Consider the following 22,043-nt stretch of genomic DNA (forward strand, 5'->3'; position numbering starts at 1 on the left):
CAAGATTGTCTGCGAAATTCAAGTAAAATTTGGAGATGTCTGATTGTCTACTGGATAACACATGTCTGCACACGATCTGTCATTTGATGCGTCAGCAGGATCCATCAAGTCGAATTATTGGCCCCTGCGCTATTTGCCTTCACAGGCTTTTTTAGTGCAGGTAATTCAATTGTATTTTATTTAGGAACTGTACGTTAATCTTGATCTAAGGAGACACGAACGAACGAGCGAACGAGTATAGGTAATAGCGCAATCGAAATGATGCCAATTTCAAATTGTAACAACTTACTTTGTTTATTGATATTATTTGTTATAATGCAAGTCACTTATTTCACTTTAATTTTGTTTTACATGTATTTTACACTGGAAATACAAAATGAAAAGAAGAACCTCCGAGAAATTAAGATTACATTGGTTGAGTGAAGATGGGAAGAGACTGAATAAATATAATGCCATTATAAAAATAAATTTACTGGAAATACACAAAAGTAGTATATGAAAATACCCAGATCTAACACAAAATAGAACCATTTCCATCACAATCCAGACATAGCACTTCAATTTTATTAAAAATACGCCGTTTGACCCCTTCAGATATGAAACGACAGAACCGCGGATTTTTATTCTATTTATACGATGCCGTAAAGTGCATTACGCGTCACTTTTCTGCATGTTTTAACACATAGTTCAGTGGATACGCGCAAGTCTTTTGTTGCGCGTAGTTGCCATTCTTCTACACTTAACAAATCCCGTGTCATATTTGAATGAGCCTTTACAGTGGGCTTAGCTTTGGAACTTCGCCATTTATAAAAATGAAACGGGTCTTGAAGGTTCTATGTCCCATTTGCAGGCCAAACAAATGAAAATAAGAATAATAATAATCTTTTAAAGTCCACTCCAAATTGTATTAAGTTAAACCGAAATTGGAAATTCTTTTTGCCCAATTGATCGTGAGCCCGGCAGCCTTAAGCAGCGCCAGATCGACGTTGCTTTACTCCTTGTTGTTGAACGCCAAACAAGGTAGCAGCAACTCCCGTCTTTTAACGTCTTTTGGTATGACGCGGCCGGGGTTCGAACCCACGACCTCCCTTTTGTGAGGCGGACACTCTACTGACTGAGCCAAAAGGTTCAATTCCAATGGGTTTTTTTGGAAAAATAAGGACCATTAGTTGTCGAATCGACTTAAGTGATTGCAATCATCTAAGTAATAGTCTGATTTTCAGACCCTTTTACCGAATGGTTGTACGTGTTGTGCTGCACAAAGATTCAATCAGTTTAATTTTGGCCTTTACAAGTAATAGGTTATTGATGTAGACAAAGTGCGTATGTACCTGTTACAGCTCATTTTAGCTATTTTATTACCAAAGAAAAAAAGATGTCAGTCAGTCACTCAATAGTGTCTGGCAGCGAAGTCTAGAAGGTAAACAGGTTTCCTTGCATAATTTGAATACTAGGAAACTACTAATGTTTAAATTAAACAGATAGGACATACATGACATATTCATAATTCCTGCAAAGTTCTACATAATTTGATGTTGGCTGCAAAAGGGACATAGAATCTTTAATGGTGGCAGTACGTAATGAGGATTTGTTTTCAGAAGCAGAACGTGTCATGACCTCAATCTCCGGAAGGTCTACTTCGCGAGCGAATCTCTCCAATCACATAACTTAACATTGACCTCATCGAAAGCTGGCTGGAGACACGCCTTCACTCTATTCATGTACCCCTTAATCTGGAGGTTGTCTTTAAAGATGTCCCGATTTTGGACGGTGAACTGCGCGAACTGTAAAAATAGTTCAAACAAAAGAAGAAAAGAAAAAGATGTTATATGACAAATTACAAATACCAAAACAAAAACACGATTATGAATCCTATGCCAAAGGTGGGTTTCTGACAGGTCTGTTATTACAGGCGTACGAGGAGGGCGGGAGAGTGTGGGGGCCGAATACTTGAAATAAACCATTTCAACCGCAGCCGGACACTAGGCACCCATCCCCTTATATTTAGGCAACCGCTACCAATGAATTACAAATTCAGATCTAGTATTTTTTTCATGACAAAATTATTATAATACAGATTAGAGGTTGAAAATTGATAGGTTAGGTCATTTCAGCCCCCCCCCCCCTCCCCAAAACTGGCAAACTTTGGCTCGTACACATATTCGATGCAGTCATTGGTTATCACTTTTTGAATGAATTATGTGCTAAAACAATTCGATTTATGCAATGAGAAGCTCTTCACAAAATAATTTGCGAAAAAATGTCGAGTAGAAAACATTCGATAATCTAATTCGGAAATCCGTCTTGCCGACTAGTAATTGCACGTAGTTCCAAATTTGCTGACAGGTAAGTTGATGATGTTGATAACGCCAATAATGATGATGATAATAATAATAATAATAATAATATTAATAATAATAATAATAATAATAATAATAATAATAATAAGAATAATAATAATAATAATAATAATAATAATAATAATAATAATAATAATAATAATAATAATAATAATAATAATAATTATGGCGGGCATATGCATCCCATGGTATGCTCAAAGCGCCTACATACTACTGCTTATAACCTGGCTTTTCGCATAACTGCCCTAATAAAGACACAATGTACCCATATATTACACCTGAGTAGAGAGTAGCGAGTATCAAATGTATATTTTCGTCTTTTCAAAGGACGTTAGTGCTGCGGCGGTATTCGAACCGGAAACTTGGTGATTCATAATCTGGTGACGTTTCCACTGGACTACGACACCCCTAAAAAGGCCTATACTTTACATAAGTTAACATTACCTCACAAACAGCCATGATATCACCGATAGATATCTGCTTGCCACAGAGGAAGTATTTATTTTTCAGGAAACACTTCTCGATCTTGTCCAAACCTTGCTTGAGATTCTCTGCCTCAGTCTTGATTTTGTCCTGATCCGGAACAGGAGCAAATACCTGAAAACCAAGGAAAGAATAATACAGTTTTGGGGGTTAATATGCTGTATTTCTATAGTGTGTCAAAACACTTTCGTTAAAAACGTTTTAAAGAACAAAAAAAGATATCCCTCATTGTCTCCATTCATTAACATCGTATATGGCAAATGAAGGCAAAGGGGGCGGGGCGAAGTAATGATAAAGCAATTGCTTTTAAACGTTGATTGAAAAAAGGGATTTTGCTGGAAAAGGAAAACAAATTAGTTAGCCGTATAAATAGACGAACTTGGTACTTATACCACCGAGAAGTTCGTATTATCGTCTCGCATTGTTTAAGAAGATCACCTTGAGTTGCATAGTATATTCAGCATGAAGAATGAGAAGAGAGAGACACAGGAAAAAGGGAAGGAACAAATAGATAAAGAGGGACCGGAAAGAAGATAGAGAGACATAAAAAGAGAAAGAAAGACAGAGAGACAGAGGGAGGAGGTATGGGAGGAGACAAGGGTAGTGGAATAAAAGGGAATACAAGATGGTATAGTAGAAAAAACATCACTATGAGGACTGTTATGAAAGTTCAAATGCCCAATAATTCGATAAAAACAAATGTTTATTGCGAAAAAGTAAATTCAGCAGTCGATATGCAGAGCTTTCGCTCGAAAAAAAACCTCTTTCCCGACAACGAATCGGCAATGAACTATTGGCCATTTGACTTGCCAAAGACACATTTCACAACATAGTTTTGATGTACATACCTCAGCCACGAAGAGTGCCATACACTTGCCCCTAGTGCCTGTATGATGAAAGGCGATGTACTCATCCACACGTGCACGGGACTTCAGGTCCTTAGGGTACCAATGATCCTCAATCTTGTCGGCATGCGTATTGATCAGGTAATGGAATATAGCCACCCTACGAAAAGATTAGCCAACACAATTATAGAATGGAAAAGGCCATCATGCGAAAAGGATAGCCAAAAACAAGTATAAAACAAATTTCAGCGACTATGCAAACAAATATTCAAAACACGAAACTAAGAACGAAATGTGGCAAATCTGCGAAAAAATTAAAAGTCAAAATACGAAACAAAGAACGGAATATAGCGACTCTGCGAACGTGTAGTCAAACAAATCTAGGGGAGATATCACTGAAAAGGTCATACAATATCGTAAAAGGGATAATTGAGTTTTGTTGCAGAGGGCACCACACATAATAATAATTATTTTGTGTAAAAATGAAAAACTGAGTGTCAGATTTGAAGAACATACAATATAAACGACAACATCATCTTCGTTCGATCAAAATCGGTTCAGAGACGGCTAAAATATCCACAAAGATAACAATTTCTAATATTTGTGGTGCGCCCACAAATATTCGATAATTTGAACCAGCCGCTGACAAAAACGAAATATCACCTTTTACGTTTTATTCAAGCCAATGCCAGTGTTGACTTTTTTCGTGTTGGTTAAAATACGCAGAAAACCAGGCGGTCCTTTTCTATTATTAGGGGGGGGTAAGGTCAGCTTTTTTAGGTCAACCGTGGGGATTTTTTTTTTTTTTTTTTATTATTTTTTTATTAAAAAACAAACAAAAAACAACAACAAAAGGGTGGGGGTTTTAGAGAAATTTAGGGGGGGGTTTACACACAAAAAATTACCAAAGGGGGGGTTTAACCCCCCCCCCCCCCCCTGTGTACGCGCCTGACCACAACTAGTACTACTACCTCCAATTCTTCTACTACTACGTCATTAATACTCCCACTACTACTATTGCTATTACAACTACTACTACCACCACTACCATAACTCGTACTACTACCTCCCCTTCTTCTACTACTACACCATTAATACATACACTACTACTATTACTACTACTACTACTGCTGCTAGTACTACAACTTGGAATAACACTCTTCTCTTATTTCTACTATTACTCCCGGTGCGATGTGAAAGAGTTAAAATTGTTATATATATATATATATAATACATTTGAAATGATGATAATTCTAGGCCTATAGCGCTTGTAATTCTGCAATATTCCTCCAATTTTCATGATACAGTACTTTTGTTTTGTCACATAAAAAACACATGCATGACAGGGAAAAGCAAATAAGAAACAATTCTTACATTTCACCGAGGTAGAAATCGCCATCTTTCAGTCCTGGAAGTGTTTGGAGTGGGAAGTTGTTCGCGAACTCTGGCTTCTTGTGCTCGCCTAAAAAAATGAAAATAAACACCTTGGCATTGACATAATTATGTTACCCAAATGGATTCTTAACGGCACAATAGGGGATTAACGACCTATAATCCATAAGAGTATGATCATTCCATTCAGCCCTGGAACCGTTTGGAGATGGAACTTGTCCCCGTATTAGGGTTTCTTGTGCTCGCTCTAAAATAAAAGTAAACACATTTACATTTAAATATATATTCCTCCTTGTCATTGGTATCATGTGTTGGACTGTTTAAGACACAATAGGGGATTTAAGAGTAGGCTTATTCGATCGGGTGGCAGAGTATATTTCCCCTTTATTGCATGCCAACTCTGAACTGAGCCATGACATCGAGGTACTGAAGGGTGTCTCAATAAAAAAAAAGTCTACCGGACTTTAACGAAAAAGGTGACGCAAAATAAATCAATGACGATGCTGGAAATAATGATAATGATGATAAGAAGAAGGATAAAACCAAGAACAACAATAATACGATAATAACAACAACAATAATAATACTAATAATAACAACAACAATAACAACAAATACTACTACTTTTCCTACTAATAATAATGATAGTAATAATAACAACACTGATAAATGATACAAACAGAAATATCAACAAAAATCAAACTTTGTCTGGACAGAATATTGGGTTTACTAGTCATAAAATGAATAACATCTGACAGCACTCCCAGCTTCCCCCATTCCAGGATGAGCATCTATCCACCCCTGTCTCAAAGATGTTATGCAAAGGAACTTTTACAAGAATCACAATAGGCGTTTAGGAACAGTGACAGTGTTTGAAAAAGAGCTTACACGAAACGAGTGGGTTCTATTGCTGGTTAGTTAGTTGTTAAGACGGTCTAAGTGACACTGAACAGAGAATCCGATCATGTCCTTACTGACCCATCTAAGACAGGTTTGAAATACAAAATGATCTTCAAACTTCATACTAAGAAGGGTGAAAGGATAATGTTTAGTTTTATTGAAATTGCGAATGACTTAGCAATATTTCTTACTACGCAGAAGTAGATTAGGAGGTCAAATGAAGAAAAAAAAGGTTTAGGTGGTTGCACAAACCAACGATTTTATGACAATCGATGATAACGATCGAAATTGTGTCTTTGTCAAACGTATGCTAGTCGATGTATGAGAATGAATATTAAGCATTAATTTCTCGGAACCCACATATTTTCTAAACTTAGACCAATTTATTTTAATCAAACTCTTTTCAGATTCTTGACATGGGACCGGCCCTGAAAAATAGGAGGAAAGCACATGTGTACAGTTTACCGTCTCATAGATATTCCCGGGAGTATTTAACTTCAATTTGTTATTGATTTTATTTATTGATGTTTAAGAAGAAAAGAAGAAAAGAGAATATAGGGATGACCAAAATAATCCACCTTGGTAACATCCAACAGACCGAAACCAGAGAAAATCCGGTTAGTCCGGACTGTGTTGGCGGTGTGACTTGGGCATGTAAGTGATCAGCAAACATCAGGAAGGAAAGGGGTGCTGAGCAAAATAAATAGGAGAAAACAAACTTGAGTCCCAATATGCCCATAAGTACACATCTTCATCAACATCGATTAACACTGAGGGTTGTGCTATAACACTGTTATTCCCCCGTTAGAGAAACAAAACTCATCTGGAAGATTTATGCACGGGCTTTTTCTTTTAGTTTCCTAATTTTTGTTTTCTTCGCAAAAAAAATCGGAGCCCTTAGTTTATTAGATTTTGGTTAAGTTGAAAAACATAAACATTATTTTCAATGATATAGGCCTACCTTTTCGAGAAAATGAAAATATAACAAGGAATGTTTTTTGGAGTATAAGTGTTCATAATGTATCATCATGTATATGCCTTTTGAACTTTCTATGATTCATGTAGCTCGAAACTGCCACACTTGCATGACTAAGCAATTTCCTTTTCAATTCCTTTCGTATACTTATTGCATAACAATATTGATCCTGTACACATCGACCACCTAAATCTTTGATTCAATTGTATGCGGACTACTGTAGGGGAAGGGGGTCGTTGCTAACGCATTTAATTGTTGACACGATGAGTTGGCATTTTGCACGATACCATGTACGCAGATGGAACTATGTTTGTTTGCATTTAGTAATCGGTCATTTTTTCGTTGGCATATTGCACGATACCTGGTAGGCCAATGAAACCATATTTGTTTGCAATTAATAAGTCATTTTCGTAATGAAATTACATAGTTTAAAGCACCTCCAATCTTTGTTAATTAGGTGGCTCGTTATAAATTATTTCACCTGTTACGAATAATTGTATTTCAATTGTAAGAATGCAAATAACATACATTCTTTGTTGTGAGGTAGGACAAGCCATAATATTTGTAATACCTAGCAACGATTGTATTCAATTCGCATTAAAATTATTCGTTACGGGTGAACTAAATATTTAATTTGATGACATTGAATAATAGTTAAACAATCACCGCATGAGAAGAATGACAAATGTAATAAACACCGGTGCCCCGTTTTATTAAGAGTTTTTAATTATTAACCACAATACCCGTTTTAAAGATTCTTTTCACTTATGGCCAGTAAAAACAAATAAGGTAATACAATCAGTACGTCATAATTTCCCTGTAATTTGGAACTCCATTCCTAAACATATTTCAGATTGCAAGTAAATTAATTCCTTCAAAAAAAGTTGAAGCAGTTTCTTTATCTTAAATATGTATAGTTACTTATTTTATGTTTATATTTGTGTTATATGTTTTTTGTTTTTTGTTTCTTTTTATTTAATTGTTCGTTTTTTTTTTCTTCTTTTTTGAAATCTTTGCTTGTTATGAATGCTTTGGGAACTATGCGTGTACAAGGCCTAAGGGCTTTATTTATGTAGTTCCCCATTTCATTTCTAAATTTGTTCATGAATAATTTTGTATCTTTTGTATCAATGTAATTTTTAATCGAGAATGAAATACATGTAAATGCGAATTCATTTCAATTCAATTCAATTCAATTAATCGCAACTTATTTGCAATTGACATCAATGCAACTACTGTATGTACATAAGAGATAAGGAATTGCAAACTTGCGACTGATTAGAGGACTTGCGATTGATTTGGATCAATCGCAACTCTTTACAAGACAGGGCCCAGGTCTGAAAACAGGAGAATAGGAGAGGTGTCATGGCTTCCTAATCGATGTCATAGACATGTATTTGTTTATTTTGGGTTAAATATAGATGTAGACTTCTGTTTTCATCAACTGGTGGAAAGACAAGAAGTGGTTTAAGAAAAATCATTACAAGCTTAACTCTATGAACTATCATATGCTGGGCAAGTATTAATGCTCTGTAACTTCTTCTACATAAAATTTGATGAGACATTGGAATTGCATTGGTGTTCAAATTTATACAAGGTAAAATAAGTTAATTCAATAGATCATTTTCTAATGTAACTAAATATAATGCATGTGTCTTTGTGAAGTGCCTATTAAATACAAATATATTGTTTACATGTAATGAAATAATTGCATTTTCATAGTAAGAACGCTAAATATACATACAGTATGTAACGTGTTGTTAGGTAGGGTGGGCCACAATGTTTGTCCTACCTGTCAATAAGCAATGTATGCAATTTGTATTTCGAATATTGAAATATAATTATTTGTATAAAAGTGATGGGGTAGTGGTCTCGTAAACAAGAGGGTCCCGGGTTGAAACTTCAAAACCCAGTAAATACGCACGTGCCCTTATGGAAGGCATTGACTCTCATTATTTAGTCCTTCGGAGACTTGGTAACATTGTTCAAATGAGACGAAATTTTGCTAGGGTAGTGACTGCAATGCTAGATATACAATTCAGATAATATGAAAGTTTAAGTGAAAACAGACCATAATTAATGATTACAATCTGGAAAAACTGATCTGATCTCTCAACTTTATTATTATTATTTAATTTAATTTGAGTTGAATGTAAATCGTCACAAAGGAATGAATTGGCTATGAATATGAATATACCATTCCAAACATGTAAGTGTTGACAGATTTTGTAAAAGTCTGTTTTACGTCTTGTTTTCATGGGAAAAAGGTTGGGAAAATTCAAAAATTTGTTGGGAGAATTTACTGTTAGAGGGTGTTGAACAGTGACGCCTACAAAGAAAGCAAAAATATCGTTGTGGTTTGAAAAATTGTGAGGATTGTTTGCATGTTAGAGGGTTAGTACAGTAGAAGGAATATAATAAGTAACATTTCATAAAAACAATACGCAGTAATTTCATCAACCTTCAACAATGGTATTGGTACACGCTCCCCTGGTTGTTTACCTATAAGCATATACATGCTTTCTTAGCAGTCAGTTAAAACAATCATCATATACAATCACCATATACAAATTGTTTGTATTTTATGAGGCACCATATACATTAAAATGGTATATAAAGGGTTTGTGTTGGGTCCGTGATTACATGCTGCTTGGGTATAGTGACGCTTTTGTTTAGTCTTCGAAAAATTAAACAAATTGCACCCCCAACCCCAACCCTCCTTGAGCGTCAGGGGGGGGGGATCTCCCAAAAAAGGTAGAATTAACGTGATAAGCCAAAGGCATCTAAAACGTTGAAGCGTTTAAATCTGAAACGCAGACATTTTTGCAATCTACTTCAGGTCTTCAAATTCATTTTCAATGGGATAGTCAAGAAGTTAGAGTTATGACGGTTTCTAGGAACGGCCCCTAGACTCGCTTAGATTAATTTTTGAAGAACTTGATCCTGAAGGAGTTTAAATGAGGAAAGGCAGACGCCAAAGAAAACATGCATATTATGCCTAAGGACCCAACTTTATTTGGCACATAGACGGCTATGACAAATTGCAACCATGTGGACTGTGCATCAGCGGTTGTAACAATGGATTTGTAAAACGTAAAATAATATGGCCTAATGTATATCCTCCAATTATTGCATGATACTTTCGGGAAGCTTTGAAGGAGAGCGAAGGACGCCCATTTCTTGTCCGTGTAGACTATCGTTACATTCAGGTGCTTCAAGAAGTGCTTCGCAGCATGCAGACTGAAAGAGTGTATCTGGCAGGTGCTAGTACTGCCAATCAGAGAATAGAAAGTTGGTGGAGTTTCTTGAGGAAAAAATAGTTTGGACTATTGGATTTACATTTTCAAGTATCTACTTGAAAGAGGGCTATTTACTGAAGTATACTAACATGTTGAGGGATTAATGGGACCATTTTCCCTACGATTTTTCCTTTATCTAGATGGTATTTAATCAGCTTTACTCATGATCTGCGTAATCAACCTCAATTGAGGTTGATATATCTAACAAGAGTTAATACATGACTGTCCATTTGTGTGGTTATTTACTCAATGGATAAGGCGAAGACATCACTATTGATTCTCAATCAAATTATACAACTTGTTATGTTAATTGTACCATACAAAATACAAGAAATAGAAAACAAATCAATATATATGATTAACAATATCTTAATTTCACAATAAAATTAGAAAAAACACCTTTAAAAATTCGCAAAAAAATTAAACTTTAAAATTTAAAGGAAAAAAAATTAAATTCGAGAAAAAAAATTGAATTAAAAAAAACTATAAAATTAGAGAAAAAAAATCAAATCTCCCTTTTTGTTTATGTTCCTTCCGGGACGTGAAGTATACATTCTTTTGATAATTTGTTCATGTCCCTTTCGGGGTTCCGTAGTATTCGTAGCCACTCATTCATAATAAACCAATCACAACGAAAAAGCATACCCGCAAAGATGTCGATGTATTTAAGCTCATGTGGAATACCCGTCAGCTTGAGAAAGATGACCACAGCACGGCATGGCTGGGATCTCAGATCAACGTACAGCTCGATGGTCATGGTGGCCTTGAATTCTGTGACTTTGACCTGGTTCTAACTCGGAAGGTGTGGTTTCGATCCTTACCTGTCGACTGCTGACAAATACAATGACACGGCAGTCGATATCTATGCTGACGGTGAGAGCAGAGTGTTTGTGCGAGCTCCATGCATGTGGACAATGGGACGATTACGCAATAAAAGCGTACAAGTGGGCACAATGCCGAAGGGAGGGACGCTGTTTCTCTCTTTTAAAGGGCAATCCAAGGACAAATAGTAAGCAAGTTATGAATACTCTCATGTCATGTGGTATATGCATGGTTACTAGGAGATTGTTGTGTTATTACTGATGTGTGACGTCATCTTGGCGCCATTTTGTGAATTTCTAATATAGGCCATATTTCATTCATACATCGTTTCTGAACAACAAAATCCGCGCGCGTCAAAATTTAAAATGCTAAAAATCCTTTTTTTTTTTTTTTTATCAAATAAGATTATGTTTCAAAATATTTCAAGTGGTTTTTTGTTTAATTGTCTGCGCGTAAGCGCCAATACGCATATTATGCGCGCGTGCAGCACGTACAGAACATAGAAACGCCGTTTTTTGTTGCATGGTTTGTCTTTCTGACACTAATGATTCTTGGCAATTTCCAACTATTTACAGTCATTCTTGACCTTCAATAATGCTACACGCGCGCGTCAAACTTTCAAATGTGTGCGCACGTCAAAGGCAATGTAAAATAAAAAGGGGTAAAACATTCCTATCTCGAATCCGCCATAGCTCGTCAGAAAGGCTGGAGACGCCCCAATTTTGTTTCTTTTTGAAAGCCTATAAGTTAAAATAGAATTATGAAGACAATTGGGGGGTCAATTATTTTGCATAATGATCTAAAAGAAATGATTTTGAAAAAATGTCGTCCTAATTGTTATACCCTTTTCATTTGACAGTAGGGGCTTTTCGATTTGCACGACGCGAACTTGGATTGCAACGTGTGACACTGTCAGTGCCTTAAAAGGACGTCACACTTGACTGCCAGTGCCTTAAAAGGAAATCACACGTCCACGTCCACGTCCACGCAAATCGAAAAGTCCCTAATATCTCACTCATAGATGATTGTAGTTGGTTGTTTTAGCTTAGACAATTTTCTACAAGATCAACTACACAATTTTGATTTCGATGACGTCATCAAAAAAACAAATTCGATTAAAGGGGACATGTCAGAATTTTCTTAATTTGCGTGTCACGCCTATGGAAGGTGAATTTCGTTCACATCATGAATCTACGTGCATTGTTCTTTGAGCAGTATCTCGCTTGTTTTTGCTTTATTCGCTCCCACATGTTGGTATATTATAGCTACGAATATGGGCTATAGGTAAAATATTTTCTGTTTCTATCAGATGTCGGGATCACGTCGAGATTTTTAACTCAAAGTTGAAATTACGACTTTGCCAAGCTCGTTTTCAGCTTTGCGTGTAAGGGAAATATAACGGAGATATGTTGTTAATTGGGCACTTGCCTCCCATTCAAGCGACCCGGGTTCAATCGGGGAGTATCCACACACAAAGATCTCTCTTTTGCAATGGTTTTACCTTCATTCTAGATTTTAGAAAAGGCAGTACTCTGTTATTGTAGGATAATCTCAATGATAATTGTCTTCTCAGTGAGAGGCAATCGGGCTTCCGACCGCTTCACTCAACAGGAACGGCGGTGGGTGATGTGAAAGATTTCTTTAATACTGAGGGGGAAGATAGGGGTCTTATCTCCGGTGCATTTTTATAAATGACCTCTGTAATTTGCCCTATTGTGAAAATACTAAAATCTGTTTATACGATGCTGATGCGGCAGTATTTTGCCAAGGCAAAGAAAATGCCCTTGTTAAGAATACGCTTAAATGTGAGTTTAAAAAAATAGTTGACCACCTTGAAAGAGATGACTTAATGTTGAATATTAAGAAGTGTAAAATCATCACACAAATATTTATTTAAAAAAAGTGTAAGATCATGTTATTTGGGACCAGAAAATGAATTAAAGATTCTCTGTGTGGCCATTGCACGCCTTAAACCATAATGCATGGCCCTACAGAGAAATTGTTCCTGTTGGGGAACGGGGGGAAAATGCAATGAATTATTGATAATTTATTGCATTTTCTTTGTGTTTTTTGGTATATGTGGGGTGGCCACGTACCCTATCCCCCGCTGCGTACAGCCATGATTCAGTGGATAAACAATGACGTCGTTACTGTGAGGCCTAATAGGATATTTTTTTTTAAAATACTGTGCATAAGACTAATTCTGTTTGGTATAATTCGCATGTACTGTATCCTCCACCTACGCCACTCGCCATCCCTTTCCATCTGCCCCGGATTCTTTCTCCATGGCAATGCAGAACCGCGTCAGCAAAACTGCCTTAAACATGTCTAAAGGACCGCAACTGCAACCTCCTAGAATGAGCTATGCGCACGCTGATTATTCCCCCTTGCTACACCGGATGTTTTTACTGTGGAGAAACAAATAACAAGCACCAAAACTGCCGTTATGGAGAAGAGATTGAGTCCTATTTTTGCCATGAAACTGGACACAAACGTAAATTTGGCAAGAATACATATACCAACTAAAAATCAGGCCATGAATGACTGTGCTGATATTGATGCACTAAAGAAACATTCTCCTAAAAAGCAAATTAAAAACTTGAACACTCACAAAGCAAAAAGACTAAAAGTAGCGCATCTCAATGTGCGATGAAATTCTTTATTTGTTGAAAACTATGATCTTTGATTTATTATGTCTATCTGAGAACCGGTTTAATCATTCTTGTGCGAGTGAAGTTTTGAAAATAAATGGGTACTCCCTCTATCGGCGAGATAGAAATGATGGTCGCCGAGATGGTGGTGTTTGTATCTATACAGTATGTAAAAAGCACTTTATCATGCATTCAGAGAAATGATCTTTATGACAATTCCCTAGAATTATTATGGCTTGAAAATTAAGGGCTAAAACTAGCTAAGTTACTTGTTTGTTGTATTTATAGACCTCCTGATTCAAATGTTGAGTATTTTGAGAAGATCACAGAAAATGTTGAGAAGGCAAATGACACAAATATGGAATTACTTATGCTCGGGAATTTCGATGTTGTCAATGTCGATTACAAACTTGCTAAAATCGATTTAGATTTATCATTATTGATTTACCAATTAATGAAACTCTTCATGATATTACCCTATTCATAGCTTAGATATTATATTTCCACTAACCCAACAGGTCACGAAGCCCACGAAATTTACTACGATATCAGCAACCTGTATTCATCACATTTTGAGCACAATACCTGAAAAACATATTTTAAATGACGTACTAAATAATAGCATTAAGTGATCACTATACTGTCCATACTGTCATTGATTTAAAGAATACACAAACAATTCATCAAGTGAGATGGTTTTGGGCTTTCAAGGATTTCGATGAAGCCCGATTCCTTGAAGCTATTCAAACCAATAATATTTTAAAATTGTTTAATGAAAATTCTTAGCCTTTTACTTTGGCATGGACATCCTGGAAAGAAACTTTCTTGAAAATAAGTGATGATTATGTACCTTTTAAAGAAGTACGGGTAAAGATCGATATTGCTCTTGGATTACTTAATTATTAAGCTCATTTACAAACAAGATTATTTGAAGAGTAAAGCGTACTCAATGAAATCTCATGATGATCATTGTGAATATGTTAAAGATAATACAAAGTTCACTGACTGCATGCCGTAGCAACAAGCAGTATTGACAAAAGACTTAACTCCGTTTCATTGACAATCAGCCATGCATGAAGTCTTTCGTCTGATCGTCAACGAAACGGAGTTAAGTCTTTTGTCAATTCCGTTTGTTGCTACGGCAGGCAGCCAGTGAAAACGAATTCATTTAATCAAAGTATAGAAATGCAAGCATCACTTTAAATTAACAGAACTTTGTTATTCCTGGATCATTTTTCCTGATTGAGGTGTCATATGAAAGTACGGAAACTAAACTTTCTAGAAATGTAAATTTTCCTTCGAAATTCAGATACCGCCCGCCAAATGACTTTTTTGCTTCTTTCCTTCAAATTGCTTTTTATCACTCATGCGTGAACTATGCATCATATAAGTTGCATCAAATGAAAGAAGAGAATCTGAGCTCTACAAATATGTGTCATTTATTAATTATAATCGTGATTAAGTTATGATCAAACATCGATAATTCTCGGTTTCGGTTTTTTTCTGGGTTGCACTGTATAGATATATTTAATTCAGGCATACAATGTGGAGATGTACCAGAAGACTGGAAATTGGCTGGGACAACTCCAATTTAAAAGGGAAAAGGTTCAAGGAATGAAGAAACAAACAACCTTCCCATCTCTGTTGTATTGAAGGCATATCCCTTAAATAATAGAAAAAGAAATTCAGGAACAACTGCTACGTTATCTTCTTAAACACAATCTCATCAATATTGAACAACATGCTTTCCTACCGAAACATTCAACGAAAACTTTTCTGCATAGAGTTATCGACCACATCACCCGAAACGTATGGCTTTCGTGCTTTTTCAACGGCTGTGCTTGTCTTGTGGTATCAACTTCCTGACCAGCTTCGAGTTGTTAGGAGCACTGGCGGCTTTGGGAGAGCCTATTTTTTTCGAGGGTTTCCTCGAGCTGATTTGTTTACATAAGATGGACACACGATGAAGGAAATGTTAAAATTCGTAAAGACATCGGACCACACAAGACAAGACCTTGCGAAGGGTCATTTTCGTGTTGAATTCGTGTGTCCGTGTTGCCCTTCATAAGGCCATCGTGAGGGTATCTTGTCAAATCGTGTCATCTTCGTCTTTACTTCGTGTGATCATCGGTTCCACCGGTTATTTATCGCCTAACGTAGACAATACGAAGGAAACTTGAAGCTGCCCGATTGTTTTCAGAAGGCAACATGTGAAGCCCTCGGAATGCCATCGTGTAGCTATCGAATTCAAGTACGATGACATCGAGATGGAACCACGGTGTCGGCGAACATAGCAAAATTTATGTAGCTCAAGCATTTCCCATGATAAAGCCAGCCTCAGAGCCACAGGCTTTTTCAAGTACCCCAAAATTACCGCTTCTTATATAAGAAAATTGCCCCTATAACTTCGTAAGAAATGCCCCTTTTTACATAGGAAAAGGGCCCATTTTACCTAAAAAGGTGCCCATATTACTTTTCTCTCAATGAAAAGTGTCACTTATATTTTGACCTGTGCCCCTTTTCCTTCGACGAGTCTCCATTTCCTTTGCAATATGTGTCCATTTTTAATTCTCTAAGTGCCCTTTTTAATCTATATTAAGTGCCCCTTTTCAATTTTGATAAGTGCCTCCTTCACCTCTGATAATGACCCAATTCAAATTTGAGAGGTGCTCCTTTTACTTTGACAAGTGCCCTTTGTAGGAAGGAAGTGTCTTTTCCCCTTTTAATAAATACCCATTTTAACTCCGATTAGCGTACCTTTTATTCTCACGTGTGCCCCTTTTCCAATGTAATAAGTGCCCCTTTTTTATGATAAGTGTCCCCATGAAAAAATGAGCTCCTTCCCCTTCTCATAAATGCCTCCTTTTCACCTATTAAAGGTGTCTCTTTTCATTCTCATAAGTACCCATTTTCATATCTGGTCAGTGTCTCTTTTCGGTATAAGAAGTGCACCATTTTCACCTCTGATATTACCCTTTGTACTTTAAAACGTGTTCCTTTTATTTTATAATAGCTGGCTTATCCCTTTCGATAAGTTTCCCATTTTCTTCCCTTTTTAAACGTGCCCCTAATTTAAAGTGACTCAGGGCAATTTCTCCAGTAGCTCGCTCGCTACACTCACTCGCATTTATAGATGACTATTATGTCAGTCATCAATGGTCTTGTCAGTCTTCCGTTATGAGAATGTGAGTAAAACCCTATTAGGATTGAGTTTTTTTCTCTTTATAAGATGTAATATTTCGCACTGCGACTCACAAATCTTTCAAATTTTCCTCGCTGACATATAAATATTCAGACCATCACACACAACTGTTAAGTATGCTGCTTAAACAATATCTTGTATGATGTATAAATATAAACAAATATTGAAAGCATCCCAGTTGATGTAGTCACAATGTAGGGGTATATACCAATGTCTAACAAACTGTATAATTTCGCTTTGAGATTTCCCTTTCTAGGTGCCCTTTTTCCAGAAAGTGCCCTTTTTAATTGGTCCCGTCCCCCACTTTGAAAGACGCTCCGACGTTCCTGCCCTGAGCATCATTAATCTCCGATCAGCAATTAAAATTGCCTTCGTGACCTAGTTCGAACGCAGCGTACTATCAATACGACGTCGTGTAGCCATCGTGCGGCCTTAGTGTGGCCTGCGGGTAAACTACTTAATAAAAATTCACATCTTCGTGTTGCATTCGTCAATGGTCGGGTGCCATCGTGTGACCTTATGTAGGCATCGTACTTCCTTCGGCTGTTGATTGGCTGGCTGTTGACCAAGTTCGGGGCCATCTTCGTGCGAAATTCAAAATTACATACTCGTGTGCCCATCTGTTGTCAACTTCGGGACATTGTGACGCGGGCATTAGGAGGTTGGTTCGACGTATGGGTGTATGATTGTTGAATTTGTAATATGTCATTTCAAATAGTTTGTACTTAGGTGTAATTATATGTGAATTGGTTTACTTCCCATAATTATTTTTAGTTATTTGCTTATCCCATTGACTACTGAATTTTCTCATTCCCGAAGATAACACAAGGACAACCCGGTTCCAGTGGACAGCGGGTTAACTATTTTGTTAGTTATTATGTTGTATATAAATTCAAGTTTGTCATAATTGTAAAGCATAGAGAAATCATGCGCCTCGTAAATATTCTCTATCATTATTATCGATGAATTACTTGATGCATTTAATGAAAACAAAAATTGGGGGCATGTTTATTAGATATATCGAAATGTTTCGATTGTGTAGACAATGATATTCTACTAGTCAAAATGCAGCAATATGGTATTGCTGAAAACTTGCTCATATGGTTTTCAAGTTATCTGAAGGAAAGAAAACAAGTATTCACGTAAGGTAAACTTTCTGCAAAAAAAAGGAACTGTCAGTAGGGGTACCACAAGGAGGAATACTTGCCCCAGTCATTTTTTTTTTTTACTTTTTATTAATGATATATCACAATCAGTCAAATCTGGAGTTATAACAATATATAAAGAGTTATTCCAAAAGGAGGTAATTCCACTTTGGGTACTTTTGAGTAAATCGCCTTTGTTTATTTCTTCACTTTCCCTTTAGCCATGTACCTTCATGTTGTTGTATATGTCAAAGGTTTCTGCCTGGACCGGCACTAATACATGATAAGAAAGAATCGACCAGTTTTTCCTGAGTCTTACTCAATTTTTAGATTATTTTTTTCGTGGATTTTTAGTTCCTTTTGGAATGAAACACGGATTAAGCTCCAATAGGCAAAGTAGAATCTCTAAATGCCATCATCGGAAAGCTATAACTTCACACTATGGCGCTGACCCCAAAACTATACAATCTGCAGCTGTTTCATGTCATCCGCAGAATATGCTTGCCCAGGTTGAGGAGATATATCGCCTCGCTGGCATCGGATCTCCTAACTAATGACGCTCTAACACCTGCCTAAAGGAATGGATGAAGCAGGCGATAGACGACAGACACATGATATACGGCTACCTACCACCCCACAGACGCCTTGTATCCAGACACAGCTTCCTCGATTCTGTCCCACCACCTGAGAAGAATCCCACCACCAGCCAAGCCCATATACTCATCAAGGGACTAAACCTGAAGTGGCCAGAGTGGAAATGCCTAAGTCGAATTCAGACGAGATTGGGGTGGTGTAAGGCCAACATGGCAAGATGGGGCTATGCCCATGGAGAAGATACTCTCTGCGACTGCGGAGAGACTCAGGCGATGGACCACATTTTGCAGTGCGGCAGACGTTCCAGAACTCAACTGGCTGGCCACTTTTATACTAACAGAGTGGTCCAACCGTGGAACAGCCTACCAGAAAAAGTAGTGTCTGCACATACAGTGGCGACTTTTAAGCGTCAATTGAGAGCCCTTCCCTTAGGAAAAGAGGGCTAATCTACCAAGTATACCAAGTAAGTATATCAAGTAAGAACGGGTTGCACAGATGAATACCTGGCCCTCGTAAATGAGACGGTCATCGCAGCCATCGGGCGATGGAAGAACTTAATTTAATTTAATTCAATTTAATTTAGGAACCGTATTTTGATCTTGATCTAAGGAGACACAAGCGAACCAGCTCCTTTCGGCATTAAAACGGGTTCAGCCTATTTTAGAATGAAACTGTGATATATTGTTTACTTTCTTTTCAAAAAGTTTTTTTAGGTATGATCGCATAATTATTATTTAAAAGGGAAGGTTTGCTACTAAATTTGTACAAATTTCAGTGACTTTATAGAAGAAGAAAAATGATTGATACACGCATTATCCTGTCACGCAACCTGTTAACTTCACATAACATCAACTTTTTTTAAACACAAAGAACACTCCGTGCAGTCCTTAAATAAATGTAACAATTAGACAAAAATATTGTGATTCAAAGTTTTAATTTGAGAATCAATAGTCATCATGACTCAAAGAGTAAAAAGCGCTTTCAAAGTTTTACCAAAATCAAAACTGCTTTTAGATTGGATATACAGTGATCTCTTTTTCTCTTCTTCTTAAATGGATACATTTTTTTTCAGTTGCACCAGGCAAGGATATAACAAAATATGCATAACGTTTCCTATACAATCCATGTTGCAACCTTCATTTACATTTTAATCCTATGAGCTATGAAGTATTGAATATTATTGATCCTTTTTTCTACAATCAAGTAAAGAAATCCATCGTTAATATGAGGTCAAGACAGTCGATTCGAGTTGCGGGGTAGTCAGTAAAAGTCAAAATCACCAAAGCTCAATATGCAATTAAAAATAAATAAAATTAGAATATAAATAGCGTAAAAAGATTTTGTATTGTTGTGGAGACTTGATTGAAAAGATTGCTAAATGTTGATATCTGCTTTTTAGCCAGATTCGGATGATAAAATTGTGTAATTTTTCTGAACAAATTATGATTTTACAATCGCTTTTACGGAAATTATTTTATGAATCAGCAAACTGCCGAATTCTTTTGCTTTGCTTTGCTTTGCTTTGATTTCCTTTCCTTTCTTTTGCTTTGCTTTGCTTTGCTTTGCTTTGCTTTGCTTTGCTTTGCTTTGTTTTGCTTTGCTTTGCTTTGCTTTGCTTTCCTTTGCTTTCCTTTGCTTTGCTTTGCTTTGCTTTGCTTTGCTTTGCTTTGCTTTGCTTTGCTTTCCTATCCTTTCCTTTCCTTTCCTTTCCTTTCCATTCCATTCCTTTCCTTTCCTTTCATTTCCTTTCCTTTCCTTTCCTTTCCTATCCTATCCTTTCCTTTCCTTTCCTTTCCTATCCTTTCCTTTCCTTTCCTTTCCTTTCCTTTCCTTTCCTTTCCTTTCCTTTTCTTTCCTTTCCTTTCCTTTCCTTTCCTTTCCTTTCCTTTCCTTTCCTTTCCTTTCCTTTCCTTTCCTTTCCTTTCCTTTCCTTTCCTTTGTTTAAAGAGTGGGAGGCCGGGCCCGTCAGGCCCCACTAAGTATTTGCGGCTGCCTGCCGATCTACAAAGGAATCAATCAATAAAGGTTGAAAATCGTCAATCTGTCCCTCAATTGAATTTGGTTTCGGCGAAGCCACTGACCCGTCTCCGTGGTCTATATTGGTTAAGGCACATATTTAAAGGCATAATTAATAAAGCAATAACAAGTCGTAGACTTCCAGATATTTAATATATGCATATATTATAATCTACATCAGGCCTTCTCAACTGACGGCGCTTGCGGTCAATTAGAGTGGCGCGCTACTGTTGCAAAGAAACTAAAGAAAAAAGAGAGAAAATATTTATTTTAGAATTAAACACTCAGCAAAATCAAGAAGTCATAGTCGAAGTTGAGCCTAAATTGTTTGCTTAGCCAACAACTAGGAAGAAATGGGAATTTATCGCATTGACCATTTTATACGGCTCTAAACCAGGGCTCTAAACAACAATAAGCATACGATGTACTACCAATTTTAGCATTACAAATCTCTGGAAACATCTTGTTCTTGTTTGTTTGATTTTAACACTTCCCGTGTTTATTGCACCAAAATAAGTACATATAAATTTACCTCTAGAGTAATTATACCCAGGAATTGTATTAATTTTTTCACATCAATGTGAAATCATGATTTATATATTTTGGAATAAAATAGTGTTAAAAATGCCACATCTGGGCCTTTAGAAAGCCCTAAAATCAACCAGCTTAGTACTTTGCCCCTGAACCCCATCCATTTTCGGCTCGGTCAAATACATATGTTGGCACTTCAACTACAAATTCTTCTCGTTTTGGCACTTCTAATAAACTAGTTGAGAAGGCCTGATTTAGATCGTCGTGAGGTGACAAATATATAGAGAGAGGCATGTCTCATATTCGCCTAGGACAATGTCCCCCGTCCTTCTATCGATTTATTATGTCAATTAATATAATTGAATAACATCCAGTATTTTATTTGGGTGTTACTAAATATAATTGATATGTATTCAAACACAAACACACACACACACGAATATAATATGCGAGTGGGTGCGGGTATGTGTTTGTGTGTTTGCATTTATATTTGTTTATGATTATATCGCCATAAGAAAGAGACGATATAATGCCGGTAGATTCAATCAGTTTAATCTCCACCATTTCAGCGATCTCGATTCTCGCTCTAACATTCAAGAACATGGTAAAAGAAAGGAGGGAAGGTATATATATATATATATATATCAATGTGAACACATATATTTAAAAGAGAAACAGCTTCCCTCCCCTCGGAGCTATACGTGTACGTCTTTATACGTAATCCACCCATTGTATGCACAGACTGGGCATGCATCGAAGCTCACGCAAACCATGGTTCATGCGCAAACACTCTGCACTCTATATCACCTCCCTGGTCAGGATAAACA

At 36.7% G+C, this 22,043-nt stretch overlaps 1 protein-coding gene across 1 annotated transcript; it reads right to left on the reverse strand.

The window, feature by feature from the left end:
- Positions 1–1,471: 1,471 nt before the first annotated feature.
- LOC582092 (glutathione S-transferase theta-1) lies at positions 1,472–11,130 on the reverse strand. The gene is made up of 5 exons (XM_782063.5): positions 10,901–11,130; positions 5,063–5,150; positions 3,692–3,848; positions 2,805–2,957; positions 1,472–1,784 (listed from the first exon to the last, which is right to left on the reverse strand). Exons 1-5 carry the CDS (start codon positions 11,010–11,012, stop codon positions 1,635–1,637), a joined length of 660 nt encoding a protein of 219 aa, XP_787156.2. The 5' UTR covers positions 11,013–11,130; the 3' UTR covers positions 1,472–1,634.
- Positions 11,131–22,043: the final 10,913 nt, after the last annotated feature.

This window comes from Strongylocentrotus purpuratus, unplaced genomic scaffold (genome assembly GCF_000002235.5).
Source record: "Strongylocentrotus purpuratus isolate Spur 01 unplaced genomic scaffold, Spur_5.0 spur5_scaffold_2, whole genome shotgun sequence".
In the NCBI taxonomy this organism is placed as follows: domain Eukaryota; kingdom Metazoa; phylum Echinodermata; class Echinoidea; order Camarodonta; family Strongylocentrotidae; genus Strongylocentrotus; species Strongylocentrotus purpuratus.

Excerpts from the sequence above, each read along its gene's own strand:
- LOC582092 (XM_782063.5), bottom strand. The coding sequence starts at position 11,012 with ATGACCATCGAGCTGTACGTTGATCTGAGATCCCAGCCATGCCGTGCT. Across the intron at positions 5,151-10,900 it reads ATACATCGACATCTTTGCGG|GCGAGCACAAGAAGCCAGAG; the intron begins GTATGCTTTTTC and ends TCATTTTTTTAG. Across the intron at positions 1,785-2,804 it reads ATATCATGGCTGTTTGTGAG|TTCGCGCAGTTCACCGTCCA; the intron begins GTAATGTTAACT and ends CTATTTTTACAG.